The following is a 26205-nucleotide window of genomic DNA, read 5'->3' on the forward strand; positions in this document are numbered from 1 at the left end:
CAGCGAGTCCCTGCACTCACAGGGATGGTGGCCTTCTGTAGTCAGCAGACCTCCATGTCTGTGACTGCTTTTTAAATAAAGCAGTTTTTTTTTTTCATTTTGCAGCCCGTTTTCCTTAATTATACAGTCGTTTGTGGTACTCCCAAGGAGAAAAAGGCAGGACAAAGAGGCAGAACTGACGACTAGCAAGCAAGGATTTTTGAATGACAGTGGAACCACCAAATTAAATCACTGGAACCCCAGTATAAGTATACTTAAAAAGTATACAACACATCGGACGCTACGCTCAACCTAAAAAGGACACATTTTCCGTCAAAAGAACAAACCTAGAGCCCTTTTATCTAAAGCTCATCTATAAACAAATTGTTTCTCAGTTATAAAAGATCAAATATGGCCTCTCTGTAACCTTTGTTTTCATTATCAGAGGCACAAATAATATATTTGACAAAAATAAAAACTTTTTATTGTATGCCTTGACTCAGCTGAATGAAGCGTTCTGCATAGAATTTAAATTTAAGAAGGAAATTAGGTGTTGCCATTGGAACGCGCACCTAACAACAACTGTGTAGTTTTGTGTTAATGTAATATGTGAAAATGAGTTTTATTACACTACAGGCACTGTAAAACCACAGTGCTTTCTCTTAACTTCCCAGACAGCGCATTCAACAGTGTTGCAGTGACCTGTCTGTGAAAAAAGCTCTTTTTAGGTCGAGCCTAGTTAGCAGTTTCTTACAAATGCTATTTTATTAGGGTGTCCTCTAGGCGCTGTTCTAAGCAATACAATCAAAATACTACAATGTTCACTGCACTCGAAAACTCACCGCACGACGTGCTCTTTCTGACTAAGTCATCTCTGGGCCCCCCAATACTAGGTTGGGGGAGGACCCCAAAATATTATTTAAAAAATATAATAAATAATGACAATATTTTCATTTTTTGCTGCAGATAGAGGAAGAAGGTAAATGGAAGTGCTTTAGTTATATGCAGGCACACTGGAATTGTGTGGCAGAGAGGACCAAATTACGTGTTGGGGTTGACCAATTTATGTGGCAAGGAAAGTCCAGTTATTCATTTACAACGCCAAGAGCCCTAACTCAAGCAAATACGAGGCCTATTGTATTGCAAATGCGACCGTGCAGCAATTTACGCTCCAGGGGTGAGGTCTTAACTGTGTGGTATGCGTCTTTGAAGTGCATGTTTCAGTTGTCTATACTTTAGCCACTGTGTATTGTGCATCTTGTATTCCTTCTGTAGGTGCTTAGATGGCACTATTCCATTTGCATCCCAAAAGTTTGCTAATGTAGAGAGTCCTATTGCATCGCATCCCCGGAAGTCGCTCCACAACACTCCCATTCGAGGTTGTGTTTGCCATCTGGTTCAGGAGGACCAACATGCAACTGACTACTTTCTAGGGGGGGTTTGCTGGGAACTTTCTCCCACCCCTCATTGACAATGCTCAGAGGTCCTCTGACAGGGTGGCCATAGAGGAGTTTGAAGGGATTGAACCCTACTCTATTCTGTGGCACCTCCCTGTAGGCCAAGAGAAGGAACGGCAAGAGGATGTCCCACTTAAGCCTCATGGCCTCAGGTAGGCCTGCAGTCATGCCCGTCAAGGTCTTGTTGAACCTCTCAACTAGACCATTGGATTGGGGGTGGTAGGGTGTGGTGAACTTATACGTTACACCACACGCATCCCACATGGACTTCATATATGCTGACATGAAGTTAGTGCCTCGGTCAGACACTATCTCCTTGGGGAACTCCACACGGGTAAAGATCCCCATCAGAGTTCTGGTCACCACAGGTGCAGTCACTGTCCTCAAGGAGATTGCCTCTGGGTAGTGTGTGGCATGGTCTACCAAGACCAGGATAAATGTGTTGTCTAGGGCTGTCTCGGGGTCCAGTGGACCAATGACGTTGATGCCCACCCTTGCAAAGGGGTTGCCAACGACGGGAAGTGGGATTGGGGTAGCTTTCAGCTTTTTTCTTGACTTGCAGAATGTATCTGAGACTTTCTTCATTCAAGCAACACAAAAGGATGGTGGACGGAGTGTTGAAACTTTTTAAACACTCACCCCAGTTATAGAATCCATTGTTCTTTTGCTCACCTTACCACCCCAGTATGGACCCAGCCATTTGCAAATCAGTTTTGACCCTGCTCCCCATGGCAACAGTTCAGCCTGAATTGCCAGGCCAGGTCCTCCCTGGACCAGAAACAAGCATTTTGGGATCGGTTTTGGCATATCACCCTTCATCAGCCAGGCTAGCTTGAATCCAGCAGTACGTCGAGCAGGGGACCCATGTCTGGGCATACCCTGACCACTTAGGGCGATTTTAGCAACACAAAAGGATGATGGATGGAGTGTTGAAACTTTTCAAACATTCACCCCCAGTCACAGATCTGGCTTGAATCCATCGTTCCTTTGCTCACCATACCACCCCTGTCTTCATTCTGGGCCAATAAAAGTGGGCAAAGATCTTGTCTCTAAACAAAACTTCCCTACCCTGTATCTGCCAGTCTTTAGTTCCCCATACACTCTTAAAATCAACAGTGTTTTTTCCAATACTCATACCCTTCAACAGCAAGCCGGTAAACAAAAGAATCTGAATAGATAAATTTTGTGTTGGTTAGCAATATTTTCCTCATTCTAACAGGCAGCAATTCGAAATAGCATGATTCAGCATTTTTAGTGTCCTGTCCAGTAAAATACGCAAATGTATCTACATATGTTTTGGAACTCCCCACAGGTGGAGTTGAACAATGTTCCCATTTTGTGTAATTGTAAACTAATCTCGAGTGCTGGCTCGGTGCAGAAAGTAATGTCCATAATGTTGATAACAGGACATAATTTGCTGTGTTCATATACATGTCTTCGCTTTCAAATACAGTATAGTAACCTAGCTCAGAAAGCATGGAATTAACTGTTTTAACATCCCAGTCATTGGAAACAATACCAGGTATAATATCATAAGTCATTGAAATTTTAAACACATGGAATTTGAATGGCCTCAGTAGGACTGTATATATCAAATGGTACTTTATCCCAAACAATCACATCTGGTATCGGAACTGCTGAAATATTCACAAGGGACAAGTCTCTTCGGACCTTATGGGAAGACAGGTAAGGTGTCAAAACCTCATCCACTGGCTCGATGGCAGAGCATGCAGGAAGATAATGATCATTTATCAAAAGAAAGAAAACAATAGCGAAACCAATCCAAAGCAGAAAGGCAAGCAATGTTAACAGTATCCACAGATAATACCATGGATAAATTAAGTAGTTGTTTTCAAGTCACATGTGCAGCTTAAGTGTCTTTGATACAATTTCAGTTGGAGAAGCAGATGAGTCAGAAGAAAAGTAATCAATGTTGATTAAATACCCAGAAGCAGTCTGTGAAAACAGAGGAGCCGGTGCAGAGCCGATGGATGGATTCATTTGCGGTGGTTTATAGTGGACGATGTCATCCATCTGTGTTGAATTGGAATAGTAAAGTTCCACATCTCGGATGTTTCTCGTCGATGAAGTGGTAACAGGAATCAACAGAAGCTCATTCTCCACCCTTCCCAGGCTTGAGGAGGCAGTTGTAGCAATGGAATTTGCAGAAAATGTGCTTACTGCTTGTAGGGGTATATCCTGTCGGGTAGTGAGAGGGGAGAGGGGTACTACATAGATGACCTCTCGGTCTACTGTGCAGATCTGCCACATGGTGCAATTTGATGTTGTCAATGGAAACAAATCTGTTCTCTTTGGAACCAGGCAGCAGTGGTATGTTGACAGTTCTGGTACTGTGTATTCTTAGGACTGGGACCAGTTCTCTGCAGGATGGGCCAAACTCCTTTTTCACAGCAATCTTTTCACTCACTAGATCCCCGACTCTAGTAATCCATTCTATCGATGTTGTTGGCAAATCCCTTATTCCCAAGGTGGCGGCACAGGCAGATTAATTCTCATCACGGAATTGTTGTAGCTCCTGTAAAACAGCAACATGTTAATTTATGTCAAACCGTGTGTCTTCTGACACTGCGCCAGGACCATCAAGATCAGAGACATTCATAGGTACCCTGAAGAATACCTCATATGTGGTGCGACCTACCATGGACCTTCTGGGTAGATTGTTTAGTGCTCTCTGGACCGCATATAGGTGAAGAAGCCAAATGTAGCAGGAACCTAAAACTCTTGCTGTTAAGGACTGCTTTAAGTTTCTGTACTTCCTCTCCACCATGCTGTTTCCCTCGGGATGACAGGGTGAGGAATAATGGGGTTGAACACCCAATATTCCCATGGTGTTCCTGAATGCCCTAGAGGCAAAAGCAGGGACCTGGTCCGAGTGGAATGCTGCGACTGCATATGTTCCGATAAAGACTTTCAAATCTGTAATAGCAGTCCGAGCGTCAGCTGACTGTTGTGGCCATACCCACAGGAATCTAGAACAGGAGTCAACAGCGACAAAGATATATTTGAATGCACCATCAGGTTGTTAGGGACCACAATGGTCTAGGTACATTCATTGTAGTGATTTGTTGCAAATTAAGAGGAATGTTTGTGGTGGGTGCTTGATGGTGGACCCTTTAATTTGTTGGCAAATGTCACAACAAAGGACATATTATTTAGTCTGTTTGTGAAGACTTGGCCACCAAAAGCGTTTTTGCAGTAGAGCTATTGTAGTCGCCACTCCTGCATGAGCAGAAGTGACACACTTGCGCTGCTTTGGTGAGATCTAATCTCTGGTTATGGTTGGGGAATAACATAATCTCCCACTCCTGGAATGGTTGCAAATGCAATATTTTGGACAATGAGATTGTGGAATATTTTGCTGGATATGCTTTTGGTAAAGGCTTGCTGTCAGCAGAAGCTTTCACAGCAACCAGCGTCTCATTATCCAACCTCGTATGAGAATGCGTTATTGCAGCAACAGAAGCCGTAGTTACTACAGATTTGGCAGCTTCATCAGCCAAAGTGTTTCCTACAACGTGCATTACATGAGCCTTTGGTAGTCTGTCCCGAAGGTCAGCTACCCTCCGCCACAAGTTTCTGTTTTTGATGGTGTTCCCTTTGGAAACTCTGAAGCCGTTAACGTGTCAGTGATTTAGGTAATCGGTATAGGACTCGACACAATAGTATGGGTCACAGAGAGTGTTGGTTGGTCAGGATCCATATGCTCCAGTGCCAAGACAAGAGCCTTCAGCTCTCCCAATAGAGCAGTGCAGACCCCTAGGGTCTGTGTGTAGGTGTTTTTAAGGAGGAAGGTACCATCCCTCAATAGCCCCGCTTATGACTGTGCAAGCGGCTGAGTATTGATATTTAGTACCTACAGCTGGTTGTGCTTAACCATCTGGGTAAATGACAGTTCATTATTGGTCAAGTGTTAGTATATTAGTAGGTGCGGGGTACTCCTGTTCATATTGGTGGAACTCTTGTGCCTGAAGTTTTGGGTCAAAGATTTAATCAACATCAGTGGCAGTCATGGAGGTTGCCCATTGAATCCAACATGGATGTAATGCTTTGGCATTTGGAACGCTGGCTTTGGTGACCCGTGAGGGTTTCAAGGCCCTCGGGGGGGCTTGCTGCTACTGCTCACAGAGCCATGTCTTGAGGAGTTTTCTGAAGGAAAGAAGGTCCTGGGTCTGTCGTAGATCTGACGGGAGGGTGTTCCAGGTCTTGGCGGCGAGGTACGAGAATGATCTGCTGCCGGAAGATTTGCGCCGGATGCGGGGGATGGAGGCGAGGGCGAGGTTTGCGGAGCGGAGATGCCGGGTGGGGGGTGTAGAAGCTGAGCCTGTTGTTCAGGTATGTTGGTCCGGTGTTGTGGAGTGCCTTGTGTGCGTGGGTGAGGAGCTTGAAAGTGATCCTCTTGTTAACGGGGAGCCAGTGAAGGACCCTTAGGTGGGGGGTGATGTGGCAGTGGCGAGGGATGTTGAGGATGAGTCGGGCAGAGGCGTTTTGGATGCGTTGGAGGCGTTGTATGAGTTTGGATGGGATACCGGTGTAGAGGGCGTTGCCGTAGTCGAGTCTGCTGCTGACAAGGGCCTGGGTTACTGTTTTTCTTGTTTCTGTTGGGATCCATTTGTAAACTCTGCGAAGCATGCGGAGGGTGTTGTAGCAGGAGGAGGAGATGGCGCTGACCTGCTTTGACATTGAGAGTGAGGATTCGAGGGTGAAGCCGAGGTTTCGTGCGCTGTCGGTGGGTGTCGGTGGGGGATCCAGCGTGGTCTGCCACCATCAGTTGTCCCAGGCGGAGGGGGTGCGGCCAAGGATGAGGACCTCTGTTTGTCCGAGTTCAGTTTTAGCCGGCTGTCTCTCATCCAGACGGCGATGGCTTTTAGTCCCTCGTGGAGGTTGGTTTTGGCGGTGTACGGGTCCTTGGTGTGGGAGAGGATGAGTTGGGTATCGTCGGCATAGGAGATGATGTTGAGGTTGCGCTGACAGGCCACTTGTGCGAGGGGGGCCATGCAGATGTTGAACAGCGCCCGGCTGAGGGATGAGCCCTGGGGTACGCCGCAGATGATGTTGAAGGCTCTGGATTGGTACGGGGGCGGCGGACTCTTTGGTTTCTGCCGGCGAGGAAGGATGCGGTCCATTCGAGGGCCTGGTCCTGGATTCCTGCTGCATGGAGGCGGGATTTTAGGGTGTGGTGACAGACGGTGTCAAAGGCGGCTGATAGGTCTAGGAGGATGAAGGCTGATGTTTCTCCATTGTCGAGGTGGCTTCTGATGTCGTCTGTGGCGGCAAGGAGGGCGGGTTTGGTGCTGTGGTTGCGTCTGAAGACGGACTGGATTTTCTCGATGACATTTGCCGGGAAAGGGAGCAGAGAGATGGGCCGGAAGTTTTTCAGGTCCTTGGGGTCCGCCTTTGGTTTCTTGAGAAGGGTGTTGATTTCGGCGTGTTTCCAGCTTTCCGGGAATCTTGCAGTTTCGAAGGAGAGGTTGATGGCTTTCCGTAGGTGTGGTGCGATGGCTGTGTCTGCTTTGTTAAAGATGTGGTGTGGGCAGGGGTCTGATGGTGATCCGGAGTGGATGGAGTTCATGGTCTTGCGGGTTTCTGTGTAACTGTCTGTAGTCTAAGACTATTCTATATGAATGGTCTGGTTTTGCAACGGGTAATAACTGGTTATCCATTGCAGAGACAAAGGGTTCAGTTACTCTCTGGTACTAAAGTTGTGTGAGAATCTCTCTCACTGGAACTTTAACCTCATGTTTAATAGGGTATTGGTTTTGAGGCTGTGGTGGGGACCTGATGGGTACTACATGCTAAGGGGTAATCTTTATCCCACCCTACATGGTTGTGGTACAGCGCGGGAGTCTGCGCCAGAGCCTTATCAGCGGCATAGGCTTCCTTTACCTGGTCTCGAACCAGGACAACTTTCCTATGTGGGAGCTTGCGGACAAATTCAGGTTGCCAGTCTTTTTCTGCCAGTAGTATATCACAGTTCAGTGATCCCCAGAATATAACTTCAATGTTGTGTCCCCCTGAAGATGGATGTTTCATTCATAAAGCCTGTCGGGCAGGGAGAGGCGCCTGTCCGCTGTCTGGATGATGAGAAAGTCGTTAGTTGCCGTCACATCCAGATGATCTGTAAGGTTCTGGTGACAAATCGTGACTTCTGCTGTGCTGCCTAGCAGAGTCACTGCCCATGTCCTGTTCTTCAACAATGTTTATCAGCGTTGCTGGCATTTTTGATGGAAATTGCTGCCACCTTTTTCTTTTTAAATTGGTAGGAGTTGTGTCCTCTTTTTTAACATAAGCTTCTGAGAAACATTGTGAGCCCTTCTTTGGCTTCATGTAGTTACTTCGCGGTTCCGATCGTCACACTCTCTCACCCTGTTTAGCCGGTGTGTCCTCAAAGGAACGAGAGGGACGTGTATCAGAACATTGGTATCTATCAGGATTTTTTTAAGTTTCTCTATTTCTGAGATTATATTTTCTCTCAGAGGCCTACCTACGGTGCAGAAAGTCTCCTCGCTGACTTCTTCTGTCTTGTTGTGTTTTTGTTTATCTCAGCGATTTTTAGAACCCTCTGGTGCTTGTTTAGCTCCTTCCTTAGGGGTGGTACTTTGAATTTGTGGTTTTGTTGGTCTGGCCCCCAGACTGTTAAGTCCTATACTAGTGAAGGTTTCGTAAATAATCTTTGCCAGCTCTCGCTCCTGTTTCAGTTGCGGAATTTCCCAGAGCTGTTACCGAATGGCCAAGGCTGCTGCTTCCCCTTTAATTTTGCTTAAAATAAGTGAGAACACTGTGCCAAAATTGTGCATCAGTTTCATCCACAAGTATAGGGCCGGGGCTGCCCCATGTTTATTTTGAATTTGTTTTAACACTTCCGGTACATTGCAAGTGTCAGGGTACTGTGTGTGGTAGTGTAAATTGCGGCAAAGGCTGAACCCCAAGTGTTGAAGTCCTCTTTTGAGGGAACCATATGAAATGGCAAGCACATTGTGAGAATTCTATGTTTGTCTTGGGGTCACTTATGGGGAAATACTGCTTTCAGCTGGTTTGTTTTTTGTGCAATCCAGAACAGAATCTTCTCCTGCTCTCTGGGTGCTTTTCCCATTATCGAGTGGACGGTTTGTGGATTAATTCCTGGAACAGCCAATTGACAAATAGCTGGCGCAGCCCTTGCTGCGTCAGTGTTCAGAGTCTGCATCACAAATTGTATTACATGTCTGTATATTGCTGCTTGCTCATTGTAAAGTGTGCATAGTTCAACTATTGGCGTATCCTGCACATTGACATGTGGTGTATGCGTGCCAAGTGTTGCCACGTTGGTCCTAATCTCACAGGTTATATTACATGTGGAAGGGCACCATCGAAGAGATTTTGAGCGGTATCGCTAAGTATTTATAAGCTTGATACTGCTGTGGTAAATTTGCTATTCTGTATGCGTGAGATGTATGTTTATTTGCATCTGTTTCAGGAAAGGTGACCCAGGAGTAGAATATTTTTTATTCTATATGCGTCATTGGCTTTCACGATGAATGTAACATCCCAGCCCTTTCTTGTTAAGCCATTGGCTAAAAGAAACTGCATGAGCTGATGTCTGCAGTTCGCCCGAATGCTTATCACGTTTGCATATTAAAGAATAGGTATTAGGGTTGGGGACACCAATGGGTGAAATACGTTTGAGGTTCAAGCTTGAACAACCTACAGACTAGATAGCTGCTCCCTATTCAGTTGAGGAGTATTGTTCCTAAGACCCTGGACGTCTCCGTATAATGGCACTTAGGGTACCTTCAGGGTGTGTGTGAGACAGAGATGCTCAGGAGACTCACAAAATGATTGCCTACACCCTCATTGGTGGTGCCATGTCATAAGGACTCTCATATCTAAACGAGACTGCTGGATTTGGGGCGGCAGCACCTCTGCTTGTAGGCAACTTAGTCACTCCCACACCAGTTGACATCTGGCAGACAAACTCTTCCGGTTCTCTAGCAGCACCTCACCCAAACGGTAAAGTTGATTTGTGACAGCCTAATGCATGGAACTCTGAAGACCCATCAGGAAAATCATGGTGAACAAGCCTTACCCTTTTCTCTCCACATAATTCTCTTACACGGACATAGGTAAAAAAGGAGATGCAGGATAGTTTTCAGTTCATTTATTGACAAGACTGCAATCTACAATAAAATCCACGAGCTGCAATGATTAGGATAATGAGGAATAACAAAATCAGAATTGTGAAAATCAGAGATGTAATTCTAAACAACCCCAACATATTGCACTAACATGAATATATAATTCCTACCTAAAAACTAATCTCAAGCCCCTTAATGACAGCATGGCAGTGTAAGCCAAAATCTATCTGTGCAGTGTCCATGGGAAGCACACACACCCTCATTCACTTGGTACAAGGTCAGGCCTTCAGTCTCCAAATCAGGCTTTGCAGAGACACAAAGGCTGAGGTCGGCCACAAACCTGCATGAAGTATGGATGGAAAAACCTGGCTCGCCCTCCCTCCCCCCCCTCCCCGCCTCAATGCCCTATGCCCAACTAGATGTTTATATAGGGGACGTGTTTTATTCTTGCACAGAAGCCTGATGCAGGTATGTACTTAAGCGCTAGACTGTTTACGCAGTCTTGTGGCAGAAATACCAAATATTACCCTGTGTGCCTTGTATTCTGTTCCTGCTAACCCTAGGTAAAAGTACACGATGAAAAATATGTCATCCATAACACTGATAATGATGCTTTTGCAGATTAGCGACTGATTATGAAAATAAATCATTGCTGCTAAAACAAGCTGTGCTAAAATGAATAAAATTGAATAAATGAAAAATAGCATATTATCTAGGTAAAAGGGCACAGGCCGCAGCCTAAGCTAAGTTATACTGTTCTGAGGCAGAAAACTAAAATGGACCCATGACACCAGACTATTGAGCAGCTCCAGTTATCCATATCAGATTAGCTTCATCACAGAAATGACCTCAGGATGTCCCTGAAACCTTAAACATAAAACATTTTGCCCTTCGACTCAAATCTCCTTCCATCTTCATAGCTTAGAGGTCCCATTGTAATTTCCACCATAGCCAGCATCTCTGTCACTCTTTTTATTAGTCTTTTGCCAGTTTCACTGGACATCCCCTTTTCCCTCCTCTTTGCATGTGTGCGTCATAACCCCTGTGACAATGCACCATGACTCTACATGCATAGTCACGGGTTATTAGTACCTTTCGCATATTGCGCCGAACAACACCTTCCTCGACATTTATCTGTCTCAAAATGACTTACCTGCTAGTAATTTTTGGCTGAAAACATAATGTTGATATTGACTGACCATATCAAACCAGTCAGGCCTCGAGAAATCTACGTGCCCACTCACTGTGGCGAGTCATAGTTTATCAGGTTGAGCTATTTTTTACAACCTACTCACCCCTTCTGGTGAGTTGACAAAGAACAGGTGTTCGGTTTAGTCACAATGTGAAGGAGCAATAAAGACGCCTTTACATCTTGTTCTTATCTTGTGAAATTTGCTCTGTGTTCAGAGACAGAGGTTGAAAGTCAGTTTGTCTTCTTACAATTAATTTTCCTTCTGAGTGCAGAGTTCTGGAGTTTTGTAAGGGGAACTGTCTGACGTGCTGTACAAAGAGTGTGAAATATAAAGCTGTAGTGTGTCAGGTTTTTCTTAACACACAACATTTAAATAACTAAGTCAACTCTACAAACATTTAAAAATACATTTCATTAGTTGTGTAAGCCCATTCTTTGTACTTCTCTTTGTTGAAAAAATATTTTAATGGATGAAAACAAATTAGAACACTTTACTTGGTGGTGTGCAAAGGATAAATACGTTTTCTGAAACCCAATTTTCACAGATTATTGTTAATACAATATAGAGATTTATCAGTAAAGCTGCAAGTTAGTGGGAAGGTTTTTGGACATTTCTTGGAAATTTACTGTCTGTAAATGGCAGTGTGCTACCACATCATGCTTTAGTGATATATTTATTAAAAGTGAATGTTTAAACATAAAGTGAAAAACACTCCTTCCCTGATGGCAGTGCTATTAGTAAACTTACAGGCAAATCATGAATCATTATTTTCCTATATGTGGGCTATATTTTTATTATACATTGAGCAAACATTTAGTCTATTTAATCAAACAAAATAGTTTTCTTCTTCAGCAGAAAGTCTGGGTTCACCTATTTGAAGGTGGACTTATACGTAATAATGAAGAAAAAGACGACTGTAAATTGAAATATTTACCTAGGATCACATAATTTGACAGTCGTTTATGAATCAAGTACTTTACATTTAGGTCCAGTCGATTATTCAAGTTACTTGACCTGCAGGTCTAATAGCATTTTTATGATTTTTCGAGGCCTGTCAGTGCCCTGCTTTCTTCCCCATCTTAACTCCAGAATTATTATTTTTGATATTGTTAGATTCCTCACAATTGAATATATTTTGTATACCTTAAAACTGTTACTATAATATCTAAATATGATCCTTTTGGCTCTTGATCTGTATTTTATTTGCTTTACATTACACCTGCCTCTGTATTGTCTCTCTAAAGTGTATGATCATCTCTTCTAGGCATGTTTTGTTTGCAAAATATAAAAAAAATATAAAGGAAAAAAGAGCTAGGACTTTTGAAGTTTGAAATGTACTTATTTTAAGCTTCAGGTTGATGTGAGGTTCTCGAGTAGATTTTTGGTTGGATGAATGGAGTGTCCTGCAGAGTAGAGTTTTATTTCTGCTATCATATCTGACTGCCTTTCATTGGAAGCTTTTATCCATAAGGCGGAGATTCTTGATGATATTTATGGGGACTATTATGAAGTCCATTAGCTTGTTTCTCAGTCTGACAGCTGAATTCTAGACCACAGTGAGGTGGGAATTGGATATTTTGTCAGGACAAGGAAGTGCAGTCTTTTGAGGAGTCTCACTGGTAGTTTCAGCTATTCTTTCTTTCCATCTCCAAGAATCAATTGGTGGGTAGATCAGAGGAGGCAGAGATCTTGTTGGAGGGTACTGACTGAATATCTGATATAGGCGCCCATGTCATGTAGAGCTTGATATTGTTTGTTTTTTGCTAACACATAGTTAAAGGTGAGTCTTTTAAGTGTGGGAGTATTTAAAAGAGGCCCTTGGTGCTGATGAAGTTTGGCACAAGGCTTCAGTGGGTGTTGAACCGTACCTGCAGCGTGAGTAATCTTTGCTGGTGCTGTCAAACACACAGTGATTGGAGTATGCTTGCAATAAGTCTGACCACTGGCAATCACTCAAGGTAGCACTCCAACCCATCGTTCATGTTGCTTGTATTCCGGTTCAGAGAGGACCTGGCTTGAGATGTTGAACTGGACTGTTCCTATTGCAGCAGGGTCAAGAGTGATTTGCATGTGGCAGGGTCTAACAGGACCTAGAGCTGGTCAAACGTGAGCAAGTGAGATTATCCTGAGAAGAAACAAGCAAACAATGGAAAAAGGAGAGTAGAATCATAAATGTTAGGTGCCCAGCTATCATTCCACATTCCTGGTATTAGCCACTGGTGCCCAGCAACCGCCCTACATGCAAAGGTACAGGTACAATATGCAAGATAAAGCCTCTCATAACTAGGCATTTCCTCCTTCTCTTGGCAGAGTAGCATATAACAGTATAGTCATTATGGTTGACGGGAATGTCGATGATAGCTTACCTGTACGTATTACAGTGTACTTGGGGTGTTTTACATCTGCCTAATGCTGTGCCATGTGACGATTTGTGTGTTGGAAATCATGGCGGCGATCGATGAGAAATCTGTGGAATACCTTGTTAAAAATTAATGTGGACCTGTGCCCTGAAGTGTCTGTGGATTTGCTCTATTACCCTTTGTTGCAAAAAGTGAAAACTCAATAAAGAGCTTTGTTAAAGAAAAGAAAATTGAATTATAGTGAGGCATCCACAGATTTTGTCAGTGCTTTACATATGACTTAATTATTGTGTGGAGCTGCCAGTAGCAGATAAAGGAACTGTTCGATTGACTAATAATTGTAATATTTTAAAGAAAAGCAATATCTGCATTTTACTTTTTGGGGAAGGAACTACATTGGTGCTTGACGTGATGCCGATTTTCGTTTCTGTTTGGCTCTATATCTTAGCTGACAAATATGTCTGCTTCTGATAGTTAAGGCATTTTCTTGAATACCTGAATAATGTAATCTGTTTTCAAAGATCGGGCTTGGTGCAGCCATTTATCAGCCTCCTGATTGTCATTTGTTTGATATTGAGTTTTAAAAATACACTAAAATAAAAGGGAGCAAAATTGGAGAATTGTTGTTCTCTGTTTCTAACAAGAGAACAATTACTTTATTAAATAATGTGTTTTTCTTTTTCAGATTGTCAGATATCCACTTCATGCTATTATCGAAATTAAGGAGTATCTTATTGAATTTGCCTCCAAGGCTGGAATGCACTGGCTGTCAACTATTATGCCAACTCATCACATCAATGCCCTCATCTTTTTCTTTATTATTAGTAATTTGACGATCAATTTTTTTGCTTTCTTTATCCCTCTTGTCATTTTCTATCTATCCTTTATTTCTATGGTGATTTGTACGCTAAAGGTTTTTCAAGACAGTAAGGCATGGGAAAACTTTCGCACCTTAACAGACTTGCTGCTTCGTTTTGAGCCAAACCTGGACGTGGAACAGGCTGAAGTAAACTTTGGCTGGAACCACTTGGAGCCATACCTGTATTTTCTATTATCAGTGTTCTTTGTAATTTTTTCGTTTCCCATTTCTAGCAAAGAGTATATACCTTGCTCGGAGTTGGCTACAATCTCTATTTTCTTCACAGTGACAAGCTACATGAGTTTAAGTACTTCTGCTGAACCCTACACACGAAGAGCTATATTTACAGAGGTGGCTGCTGGCATCCTTTGTTTATTCCAAGCGCTCCCTGAAAGCTGGTTTTATCTTCGGTTCCTCGGTAGAACCTATTTCACCATTCCTATAGGCAGTTTCTTTGTGCTGAATGTAAGCATCCAATGCTTGTTGTTTGTCTATCTTTTCTATATGTTCTTTCGAATGGCGCAACTGAGAAACTTTAAAGGTGTTTATTGTTATTTGGTTCCATATCTAGTGTGTTTTATGTGGTGCGAATTATCTGTGGTTATACTACTTGAATCCTCCGTCATTGGCCTAATTCGAGCCTCCGTTGGCTATTTCCTTTTTCTCTTTGCACTGCCAATTCTTACAGTTGGCGTTGTTGTAATGTGTCTTGTCCAGTTCATAAAATGGTTTATTGCATTGGACTTTACAAAAATAGTGGTAACGCTTGTCTTATGCTGTGTTCCACTGCTTATTCGATGGTGGACAAAGGCAAACTTTTCCACAATGGAAATTGTGAAGTCCTTAACTAGGAGCTCAATGGTGAAGCTCATCCTGGTGTGGATCACAGCAATAGTGGCGTTTTGTTGGATGTACGTGTATCGATCGGAAGGAATAAAGGTCTACAACTCCACCTTAACATGGCAGCAGTATGGCTTTCTATGTGGACCTCGTGCTTGGAAAGAAACAAACATGGCCCGCACTCAGATTTTATGCAGCCACTTGGAAGGGCACAGGGTGACGTGGACTGGCAGGTTCAAGTATGTCCGTGTAACAGAAATTGAAAATAGTGCTGAGTCAGCAATAAATATTCTTCCATATGTTGTAGGAGACTGGTTAAGATGTGTATACGGGGAAGCATATCCTGCCTGCGACCCACAGAATGTTACTTTGGAAGAGGAAGAACTTTGTCGCCTTAAGTTCCTTACAAAGCACGACTGTCATATAAAAAAATTTGACCGCTATAAATTTGAAATATCAGTAGGCATGCCCTTAAACGGTGCTAATGGAAATAATACCATTGAAGAAGATGATATAACGAAAGATATTGTGCTTCGAGCTAGTAATGAATTTAGAAAGGTTTTGCTAAACTTGAGGCAGAAGAGTATCATAGAGTTTAGTACAATTCTGGAGGGCCGACTAGGTAGCAAATGGCCTGTGTTTGAACTTAAAGCCATCAGTTGTCTAAACTGCATGGCTAAGCTCACGCCTGCTTCAAGGCACGTGAAAATTGAGCACGATTGGAGACGCACTGTTCGGAAAGCTATCAAATTTGTGTTTGAATTTTTCTTCTCGCCATTCCTGTCTGCTGTATGAAACGTTTCCAACTTAAATGCCCTAGATCCGGTGTCAGAGTTGTCCTAACAGAGAAGCTCTAGACTGTAAAGCCTTTTGTGTTTGCTATAACCGAAGAGACGTTGCTAATGCACTGGATAATTATGATGCCACCAACAATATGAGAAGCTCTCCTGTTTGCCTTAGCACTTCCGCTTTAACCTTAAGTGTTCTACAAGTGCCTGTTAATGTTCTGCACGTAATTTATATCTTCTGCTCACCTCTTTTTCTCTAACTGCACTTTTGCTGTACATAGTCTTTATGGTTCCAAATATTCGCCACTACCCATTATCTCCAGTTTGAAAACCTAAGAAATGTGGCTTGGGTGTACATTTTATGGATGATAGTTGAATGTTGAGGGATTGTTTACTTTGTGCTGTGGTTCCTTCTTGAAATAACCGTGACACTGTGGAGGGAACACATTGTGAACTGCAATGGGATATGCAATTAGTCATAATTAAAGCGTTTATAAATATTGCATATTATTCCACCTCAGGGTTGCACTGGCTCTGTGGTTAATGCATCTCTACTATCCTTATATCTCTGTCCATGTCAGAACCGGTACATTAACTGTGACATAACGGTAAATTCTATATTTTATTTAGTGTACATGTAATGTCATACAACAAAATATTTGCCGCCTTCTGAAACCTTTAACACTCTCTAATTATTCCTGCTAGTGTGTAAATGTTTACATTTAGTATACGTCAAATTAACAGTGCCATACTTTATCCTTTCTATATGTTCTCATGGTGGTAATGTGAAAAAGAGCACGTGATTCCTCAGGGTTGTTGTGCACCAGTACTAAATCACACCTCGGTCGTGAATTAAACATTACTTATTGAACGTCTTAGGTCCGGTTTAAAGATAATAAATTGTAAACTAAAAATGAAATTGTCCATTAGTGGGATCTCGTTATGAAGTGGCATGCATCGCCTGACAGTTATGGAAATTCGGTTTGAGCACCTCAAGCTGCACTTGGATATAGATGTTTTATTTTTGTTCAGCTTCAGTTTAAGCCATCACTACCGCTGCTATCCAGCTGCTTTACAATCGTTTAGCACCCATGGTGGTTTTAGGTGGAGGGGTCCTTGAATGTCCCAGGCACATTGAGGGTATTTTGAAACAAGGTGGTCATCTTCACTTCATTCACCATCTGCTACAGATAGTTTCACTTGTTTGTCACACTCACCTCCCGGAATGCTCCCCATTTCCTTATCAGGTCACATCAATGATAAGATTATAGTTGGCTGCCGTACATTGTGCATCGTACCATCACTGACTCAGAAAGCGGGTAATTTCCCTTTTGCAAAACGCCTTAAAGAACCTCAGATTGCTGCTGCCACCGCATGATGGCACGCTAGTAGCCTTCTATTCAACCGGGGGTCATTTGTTTTGAACCTACAATAAAATAATCTGCCTCACAAGATGTATAGCACTTTAAAAATGCACGAAATTGGTGTTTTCCTCTTTTATGTAGTAAAATACTTTTTTCAATTGCTGTAAATGTTTTGCAACGAAAAAGTGTATCAGTCTCCTAAATAATTATCAATAATCCCCTGCTTAATGTGTTGACACGAGAGAAACATTTGCTTGTAAAATCAATAAATTTAGACGATTACTGTACCCCACATCAATAATAGCTCTGCTGAAAAGTGTCTTTAATTTAACGTGATCACTGTTAACCCGGTTTGAAGTTTTGGCATCAACGTTTACTTTGACAGTGTTAGTGTTAGCTTATCTGTAGTGACAATGTTTATTGTAAATATGTGAAAGAAGACAGCATTGAAAACAGTGAGCCTTATGTTGATGATCATTGTTTATAGTATAATTTGCTTGGGTATTAACTTCATGTGAGTTATGCAGTTATCTGATGGGTTTTCTTCTCAAGCAAAAGTAGCAGACTCAAAGATGAAAAGCCCAAGTGCTGTTGCCTGTGCTTACCCCTGATTAGGAATTGTCCCCATTTACCACGGACTGGTCACTTTGCTTCTTCTAAATGGGATGTACCCTTGCACAGAGCTGTTGAGATCACTGGCTTATATTTTTTTGTCTCTTTGCCTTTTTCAGTCAAGTAATTTTCTTCCTTCCCAGTGGCATCCTCACATTTTGCATCACCTGTTATTGTCACATGTTAATATAGTGTTGTTTCAGAAGTCAACGTGGAAGCATAACACAAGTTTCCTGAGTGCCATTTGATAAGGTCCACCAGGATTTCCCCAACGGTGCTGGTGTCAGCTTAGATCAGGCGCCATGCTGCGATGCTCTATGACCCTTAAAGTGCCCCAGTCATGGTTCACAGGGAGTTCCTACCAATTCTCCACTCATTTCATTGAATGTATGTTTTCCCCATAGCAAGCTGTACTTCATGTATGAATCAACTCAGGGCACAAAGAACGGGAGCATTTGTGTCCCTCCTCAGGTTGTGTGATGTGAGTCCTGACTATATATACTAAATATGTGACTTAAGAAAGAGGTACTAGCTTTGATAGATACCAGACGCTACAAAATGGAATCTGCACAACTCTATCGAAAGTATCATAGGTCCAGTGATGTCCCCTTCTGACCTGGTTGCAAAAGTAGTTACTGTTAGAAAACACTGATGCAATCACCCTGTCCCTTTTCATTCTGAGGTGGCCTAGGACTAAACTTTATGGACTACTGTGGAACAACAGAATGTGCAGTGTGACAACTGGTTAAAGAGAACACCTCCAAGCCTTCCTTCTTCCGCCACGTTCTCAGGTTTAGTTGGCCAGATGGGCTAACCGCGTTCTTGGGTTATTCAAGATCCCCCCCAATACTGTATGGAACAGAAAATGTGTCATATCCCAATGACCCCCAGCTTTGGAATAACAGTTTATTTTTGTCCATTCTGGGATTAGTTTCCTACCATGGATTAGAGAACACGCTCTGGGCAACCAGACCCTGTTCATTGGCAGCTGGGCCAATTTGAGACAGCCACATCCATTAAACCTACCTACTTGAGGTCTGGAGGCGGGTATCATTAGTGTTACACCGATAAACAGAGTACAGCTATTTACTCAACAACTGAAAAGTGCTATAGGTCTTTCAAAGGCTATGGAAAGTGCTATATATATATATTCCAGTACAATAGATTCTCTTAATGATAAAATCACATTTTAAAATTAGCAAAAAAAGTCTTAATAGAAAACCTTTTGAAGACCATCCTCACACAACCTGTGCAGTTTACTTAATTTTCTCATGTTCCACTAGTTGTGACAGCAAATGTTCCAATTCTGGTTACCTGTCCTTTGTCCTCCATACCACAATGACCAGTGCTCCTATCAAGTGTGTGATTTTCTCATCTTCATCTATCATGAACATCAGCAACTATGTTCACTCCCAGAAAGCCTCACCCACACGCTGACAAGGTAGAAGACTTGGTTATATTCCCAACAAAGTTCAGCTCTTCCCTTTGGGCTGTATACGATCAGCAGCTGGCCATTTTGAAAAGGTAAAGCCTACCTTTTGTTTATGATGGCGTGTTGGGTCTGGTGGCTAAAATATATGTGTCTCATCCCATCTTACTGATAATTCTTTGCATTCCTTAGCAGAGACAAAGGCCAGAATGTGTCATAGTTCTCTTCCATTAATGAGGGCTAAATCCGTTTATAATAAGTAATTCAAAAGAAAGAAGTGTTAAATGTTAAACCATGGTTCGTTAATAAAGCTCTACTTTAGTCCAAACAAGCAAACGTTATATGAAAGCTAAAACCTCTTTTAAGATAGAGTATGCACTTTCCCAGTGCATCAGCGATATGCAAACCGCGTGACTTCATGGCTAACAGTGTGACACCATGGCTATAGTTCAGGCATTCTAGAAAATTCTTCGTCATCTCTTTCTGCAAGAATTATAACCTTTTCCTTGCTGGGTCAAATTCAGTTTTGATAGGTGGCCCACCAACATCTGACCTGTGCCACAGGCTCCTCCTTTTCCTGACTAGTGTTCAAGTGGAGAACTCTGTCTCCGATCAGTTGAATTTGACTGCAAACATGACAGTGTCTCCTGTGCCGTATGTGAATGTTGTCAATTTATAAGGACAGGTAGACATTCTAGGATGTACGGTGCAATAAAAGAAGACTGAATAGTCATTTTTTTGGTGTGGGTGAGAAATGTGTCTAGTTCATAGTGTCTTGAAAGTAAACCATGCATTTTTAGTTTGCTGGTACGAAACTTGCGCACAGTTTGACTGCTGTTTTAAATAATAAATTAAATGCAATGCTAGATTTTTTACATTGTCATATACAGAGCAATATTTAAATACCTTGAACGTTCTTAAAAACAATATTTCGTTATCATCTAATAAAGTCTGAAACTTTAACTTGGATATTTTGAAGCAGTTATGAAATGTTTCACTTTTTGCAAATTTAAGATGCTGCCTAGCTTTTGTCCTGACACTGTTTAGCTTTGTGGCATTTTTAATTTCTAAATATTTTTAGTTTCTACTGGGAGTGTACACGAATTTTCTTTTTTGTAAACATCTTAGTAATATGCAAGCGCATAGGTGCGATGCAGCAATTTCAAATGGCTGTGAGTTAGTTAACGGTCTTTAGCACCCTGCACAGAATCTCATGTCTCCAGTGAATATGTTTATGCCTTCCCTTTCACCCGTTTTTTGCAAGTGCTTTTATGTTGTTACATTTATATGTTTAATTGTTACGTTTATGATGCCTAAGACAAAGTGAAGATGGTTAGCTGTCCTTGCAGAAGTAGCAGGACACGTGAACTCTTTAAAATCATGCTTATTAAATATGTGTGCACAACTGGCTACATGTTTTATTTCAGAAGAGCAGAGTTTAAAAAAAAAAAAAAAAAAACTACTAAATGTCTGTTCTCCCACTGAAGCCTTCATGTTTTTAGAAAATAATCACTTAAGCCATTCCTATGTGCGTGTCTTCTGTGGTCCTTAACTCCATAAGTGCATGTGATGGCCAATGGCCATCACACGCACACCCTCCCTGGTTTGGGTCACAACCATTGGCCGTCACCAGGCAGGGTTTTGAAAAAGCCTCTGGTGTTCTGCACCAGAGGGTTTTAAAATAAAAAAAATACCCTGGAAAGGCAAGGAAGAGCTTCTGTGCTAACCCCTGCTCCCCTTCCCGCCCATCTGTGATGTCACACTTTTCCCCATCGGAGGAGCAGGTGAGCATCCTCTCCCTGCTCTGTCAGGAATGGATCACCACAGGGTCAACAATAGCCCTCATGAAAGGACTACTATTGCACCTGGTGTGATCCATTCCTGTCACAGGCGCTAGGCTCAGGCATACCAATGGGGTTGCATTTTCGTTCGGGGCTGTTGGAAATGGGGTTCCTGTTTGGCTAGGGTAGGCACCTCAGGCAGGCAGGGACCACCGCTGTAGTCCGAGCGAGAGAGCTACACACCCAAGACAACCCTTCTCACCCCCTTGGTAGCTTGGCACAAGCAGTCAGGCTTATCCCAGAGGCAATGTGTAAAGCGTTTGCACAACACACGCAACACTAGTGACACAATAAATGCACCATAAAGAAAACTCCACAACAAGTTATATAAAAATAAATTGTTTTGCATAAAAAAGCATTAGACCAAACATGACCTGTATCAGTAATTCCCTTCTACACAAGCAGTTGTCCGAAGATCACACAGGTTACTAATACTCTGCGAAAGCAAGCATTAGTTACTACTGTTCTGCAACACCAGCAGTAGTCCGGTCTCATCACCAAAAATGCACACGTCACAATAACCATATTATCATGAATGCCGAGACATCATCATGAATGCACATAGAATGAAACATTCCCCAAATGGCAAGTCATCATTATCACCAACATAAATGCACATATCCTGAACATATTTCTATATGGCGTGTCATAATACCCTGCAAAAAGGAACATCTTCCCAGTACATTAGTCATAGAAAACATTATCCACCCCTTCCACTGCATATCAGGCAGACTCTGCTCTGCTCTTATGCACAAATAGCCCATCATGGCAAGCACAACAAGTCACCAGCTCATAAAGAGAAGGGAACTGCAGCATATATCATGAGGGCAACCAGGGACAATCTTGTTCCAATCCAGGAGCTACTGCGCTTCGAATACAGGACCTGCGGCAATGCTAAAAATGTGACTGGCAGGACTGGGGACCTCCATCGAGAGTAACTACCCCCGGCCTGCCACAGGAGCTCCTTTGCTCCTAATAAAGTGAATTAGGTAATTATTGGCAGGACTCCTTCCCCGCAGGACGGGGCCTCGTCCCGTCCCACGCGGGAAATGTCACAAAGGTCCCCCATGTGCTTCTTGGAACCTGGGGTGGGGGGGCAAGTGCACACTCACACAACTCTCCCAGTGGCGGGAAGAACAAAGAAAGGGGGCCTCCGCTCTGATAGATGGCGGCCCGCAAATCCAGTGCGTGGCTGCCCCTGACTCTAGGCCCCCCTTCCAGCGGCTGTTCTCATCTCGGGTAGCGCAGCCATTCCTCGGCGCCCGCCTGAGTCGCAGTGGTGAGATCCCCCTCAGGAAGAGGTGGACGCTGGTGCCCCCGGAGCACTACACAAAGCGCGCTTGGTCCTGCTCACTCAAAGCTGCCGACGGGCTCCTCCTCACTCCTCTCACCTACGGTAGTGGATGGGTAGCAAATCAACCCCAAACGTGTCGGGGCGCGCTCTTCATGCACTATTTGGTCAGAAATAAATAAAAGCACTTCCCACACGCTTGATAAAAGAAAATTGGGAAGCGCTCTTGTAAAGCAGCACCAAAGAAATGGAAGTACAGGGGAAAAAGAGGGGCACACCACCCAGTCCCTGGAGACAGTCGTAGGGGCACAGAGGGGTCCAGAGAAACCATTCACAGTCCCTCTTAGTGACCTAGCACTTCATAGGTCAGCACAAAAGCAGGGCAGTCCCAAGGTGGTTTCTGGTGAGTCCTTCCACCATCTAGTGTCCAGTCCATCAAAGTCCATCAGTGTCTATCAAAGTGGTGGACACCCCCTGTACTTATTTTGCACAGCTTCTGCAGAGTTGGAGGGGTGTTCCATCCACTTGTAACCAGTTCCAGGAATGTCACCTTCTCCTCCAACACTGGCTCCAGCCATCCGGAGAGGGTAAATGATCCCTTTGTGTGAGGCCAGGGAACAGCCTTTACAGATGCATGTGTGCCCCGCCACTACATCTTCCATCCAAGGAAGACCATTCAGTATGCAGATGTACTCCTGTAACACCTCCACCCTCCCTGTGGACTAACTGTTCGAAAATTATGCACAAAGCCCAACTGTCACTCAACCCCAGATATGGTTTGGAGTCAAGCTGCAAAAGCACCAGAGTAATAAGCACAAAGAAATGCCCACTTTCTAAAAGTGGCATTCCTACAATGGTAATGAAAAATCCACCTACACCAGTAAGCAGCATTTCTCACTACCATTGTAACCATAACAAACATGCCTATCCTCCCCTCATGGTTTAGACAGTGCCACTAAGCTATATGAGAGGGGGGTTTCCAATGCAATCCTTTGAGAGAGGCTGCACTCACAGCAGCATGAAACAAAATAGGAGATTTGTCACTACTAGGACAGGCCACACACCCAGGCACATGTCCTACCTCTTACCTACACAGCAACCTGCCCATAGGGCCTACATTAGAGGTGACTTATATGTAGCAAAAGGGGAGTTTCAGGCCTTGCAAGTAAATTCAGGTGCAGGTTCATGTGGCAGTAAACTGCACATGCAGGCCCTGCAGTGGCAGGCCTGAGACAGCTTTGAAAGGCTACTTCTGTGGATGGCAGAAGCTGCGCTACAGGCCCACTAGTAGCATTTCATTTACAGGTCTTGGGTATAAGGGATACCCCTGTCCCAAGGATCTTACAGGTAAATTAAATAAGCCAATCAGGTCAATCATACTAAGTTTAGAAGGGAAAACACATGCACTTTAGCACTGCTTAGTAGAGCCAACATTAAGAGGTCAGAAAAATAGGAGGAGAAAGGCAAAAGGTTTGGGGATGACCCTGCAAAAAGGGCCAGGTCCAACACACCCACCTCCCCCCCCCCACCAGCCTAAAGCTAGGGGAGACAAATCAATATCTTGATGGGCTTCCTTGGTTGGGGCGATAGAACATTGGCCCGCAACTGCAGGGGCACGTTCTAGTGATGCCAGTTGGATCCCTCTGCCAATGCTTCACTTACAACCGAAGCTAACCCGTGGGGGCTCCCTAGCTGTCGATGGCCAGAGCCAGTCCCAGGCCATCCAGGGGCCTCTGGTCTCTGAAACCTCTCTGAGCGGGGAGCGGTACCCCAGGTGCATATTATCCTCTATCCACTCCACTTCCCACCAGTTCAGGGGTTATACCCTGCTCTAGTCCTCTAGCCTAGGGTCCACACCCATTGGCTACACAGGGGCTAGGGGTTAGGGGTAGGGCTCTTCTCACCATACCCCCACTTCTAGGGTCCTGCCACCTTCTCCAAGGAGTGGGATCACCAGAATCCAGAACTGTCCGGGTGCTGCGAACAGCCGTCCTGCACGATTCACCCGCCAGCCCAGAGTCACCACTTGCAACTGGCCTCCCAACCCAGGGTGTGCATCCTTGGATTTAAATGGGGTCCTTCCCCTGCCCCCATCCAGAGTTCCACACCCCCCCTCCACCATGGAGAGTACCTCTAGAAGTCACACGGGAGGCGGGGGTGATTGGGCAAACCACACCCCACTTCAGGCCAGAATTTACCCCCTGAACCTGATTTCCCAGCCCAGGGTCTGCACCCTTAGACTGGACCACTGCCTGGCAAGCCAGGACTTCCTAGGAAGTATTCATACCCCCTTTAAGAGAGACACATTCCCTAGGGGCTGTACTAGAGTCTGTCTGGCGCTGGTCTTGTGACCTCTGCTTGTCTGGCAGAGCCAGAAGCCTCCCCAGACCAGAAATGGTATGACCAAGGTCATTCCTGGGGGGCTCTGACCTCAGAGCTGAGCCCTGACCCTCCAGGTTCTTCTCTGGGGACTGCAGCCCCCTCACAACCCCTTGCCTGGCCTCCTGCCTGCTTCACTCTGGAGTGATACTACCAAAAACCAGGACAGGCAAAGCGCTGGTGACAGCCGCCTGCCCAGGTCCTCCTAGCATTATGGTGTCCCTCTCAGCAGATGGCCCTACGGTACAGGCTAGGCTCTCTCCCTGGTGTTCCCTCATGGAACACTCCAGGCTCTGGGACTGGATCTTGGGCATCCTGGACCCAGCCCACCCCCGTTCCCTCTCCTCTGAGACTGGACTTGGGATCCCTTACCCATCCCACTACACTGGGGCCTACCTGGGGCACTGCAAGCCTCCCCACCTAACCTGACTGGGGAATACCTAAACCACTCCCTTCGGGAACTCTCCCAAATGCCTTTCCAGTCCCTTTGGCACTCACCAAGAAGTCTGCCTCCTTTGCGAATTTCCTAGAGATTTTACACTCCAAGAGGTGTCAGCGTAGCCCTGAAAAACAACAACAAAGCAGGTGCTCTCTGACAATCAGATTAAACAGCCCTTTAAAATTGTCTGCTGTGCTACCCTTCACCCATCCATCCAGTTCCATGCAGCAGTCCTCCACAAACTCCCCCCCCCAAGACTGGTGGGACAGTTTCTTACTGCCCCTGAACCTTAATATGTATTCCTTAGGGTTGAAGCCATACTGTCAGGAATAAGGCTGTGCGCGGTCCAGGTCCCACCCGAAAGTCCGCTGCACGGATTTGCTGCGCTTTATGCTCACCAATGTTCATCCCCGCTTGTTCCAAGAATGGCCATCAGCGTCGTCTGCCCTGTGGTAAAGCTCACATAGCTGCAGGTTCAGGCCATTGGTGGTCAAAATGCACTTATCAGTGCTATCCTTTGAAGGGACTACATTTCCCATGTTTTTAGAGGCGGCGGCCATCTTGGGGTGTGGCTGGCCTATAAAGCCCAGCCACACCCAAGCACGTTGCTCACTATTTTGAAGACTTCGATGCAGTCAGACCTCGAGTGACCTTCCTCTGAAGAAGAGCAGAATCCCTTCAGAACAGATTGGCAGTGACTCAAAGGATCCCAGTTTCCATGGTGAATTCAGACACGAGTAGGTCATACTCTTGATGAGCCCAACCCAGAAGGGAGTTGTTTCTTCCTAAGTTACAACTCCCCCCTAGCCTTACGAGCAAAGCGTTTCAGGACACTTTGATCAGGCGCCTCGGGCCTCGCCATTCTAGCTCTTCAGTTCTCAGCAATAACGCGCTTTGGCACAGCGCTCCAGTTCAAAGGAATAAAGCGCATTGGCATAGTGCTCCAGTTCACAGGAATAACACGCATTGGCACAGCTCTCCAGTTCACAGAAATAACGCGCATTGGCACAGCGCTCCAGTTCACAGGAATAACGCGCTTTGGCACAGCGCTTCAGTTCAAAGGAATAAAGCGCATTTGCCCAGCGCTTGAGTTCACAGAAAGTAAAGCGCCCTTGAAACGGTACTCAAAGGGCTTTAATTTACAGGAGTACAATTGTGGAAATCTTTCAAAGATAAGCAAATCACAGTTTCATTGTTTTTAAGAAGCATAATATGTGAGATACATATTAAGGTGTTTGGTAC

General features: G+C 44.2%; 1 protein-coding gene across 5 annotated transcripts in view; it reads left to right on the plus strand.

Moving 5' to 3' along the window:
* Positions 1-20421, plus strand: part of WFS1 (wolframin ER transmembrane glycoprotein) — a 228104-nt gene extending 207683 nt beyond the window's left edge. For all 5 annotated transcript variants that reach the window (XM_069203132.1, XM_069203151.1, XM_069203136.1 and 2 more), the window contains one exon: positions 13807-20421. In XM_069203132.1, coding sequence (XP_069059233.1) covers positions 13807-15615 — 1809 coding nt within the window. In that variant the 3' untranslated portion in view covers positions 15616-20421. The remainder of the gene's footprint in view (positions 1-13806) is intronic.
* Positions 20422-26205: the final 5784 nt, after the last annotated feature.

Source organism: Pleurodeles waltl, chromosome 1_2, assembly GCF_031143425.1.
Source record: "Pleurodeles waltl isolate 20211129_DDA chromosome 1_2, aPleWal1.hap1.20221129, whole genome shotgun sequence".
NCBI lineage: Eukaryota > Metazoa > Chordata > Amphibia > Caudata > Salamandridae > Pleurodeles > Pleurodeles waltl.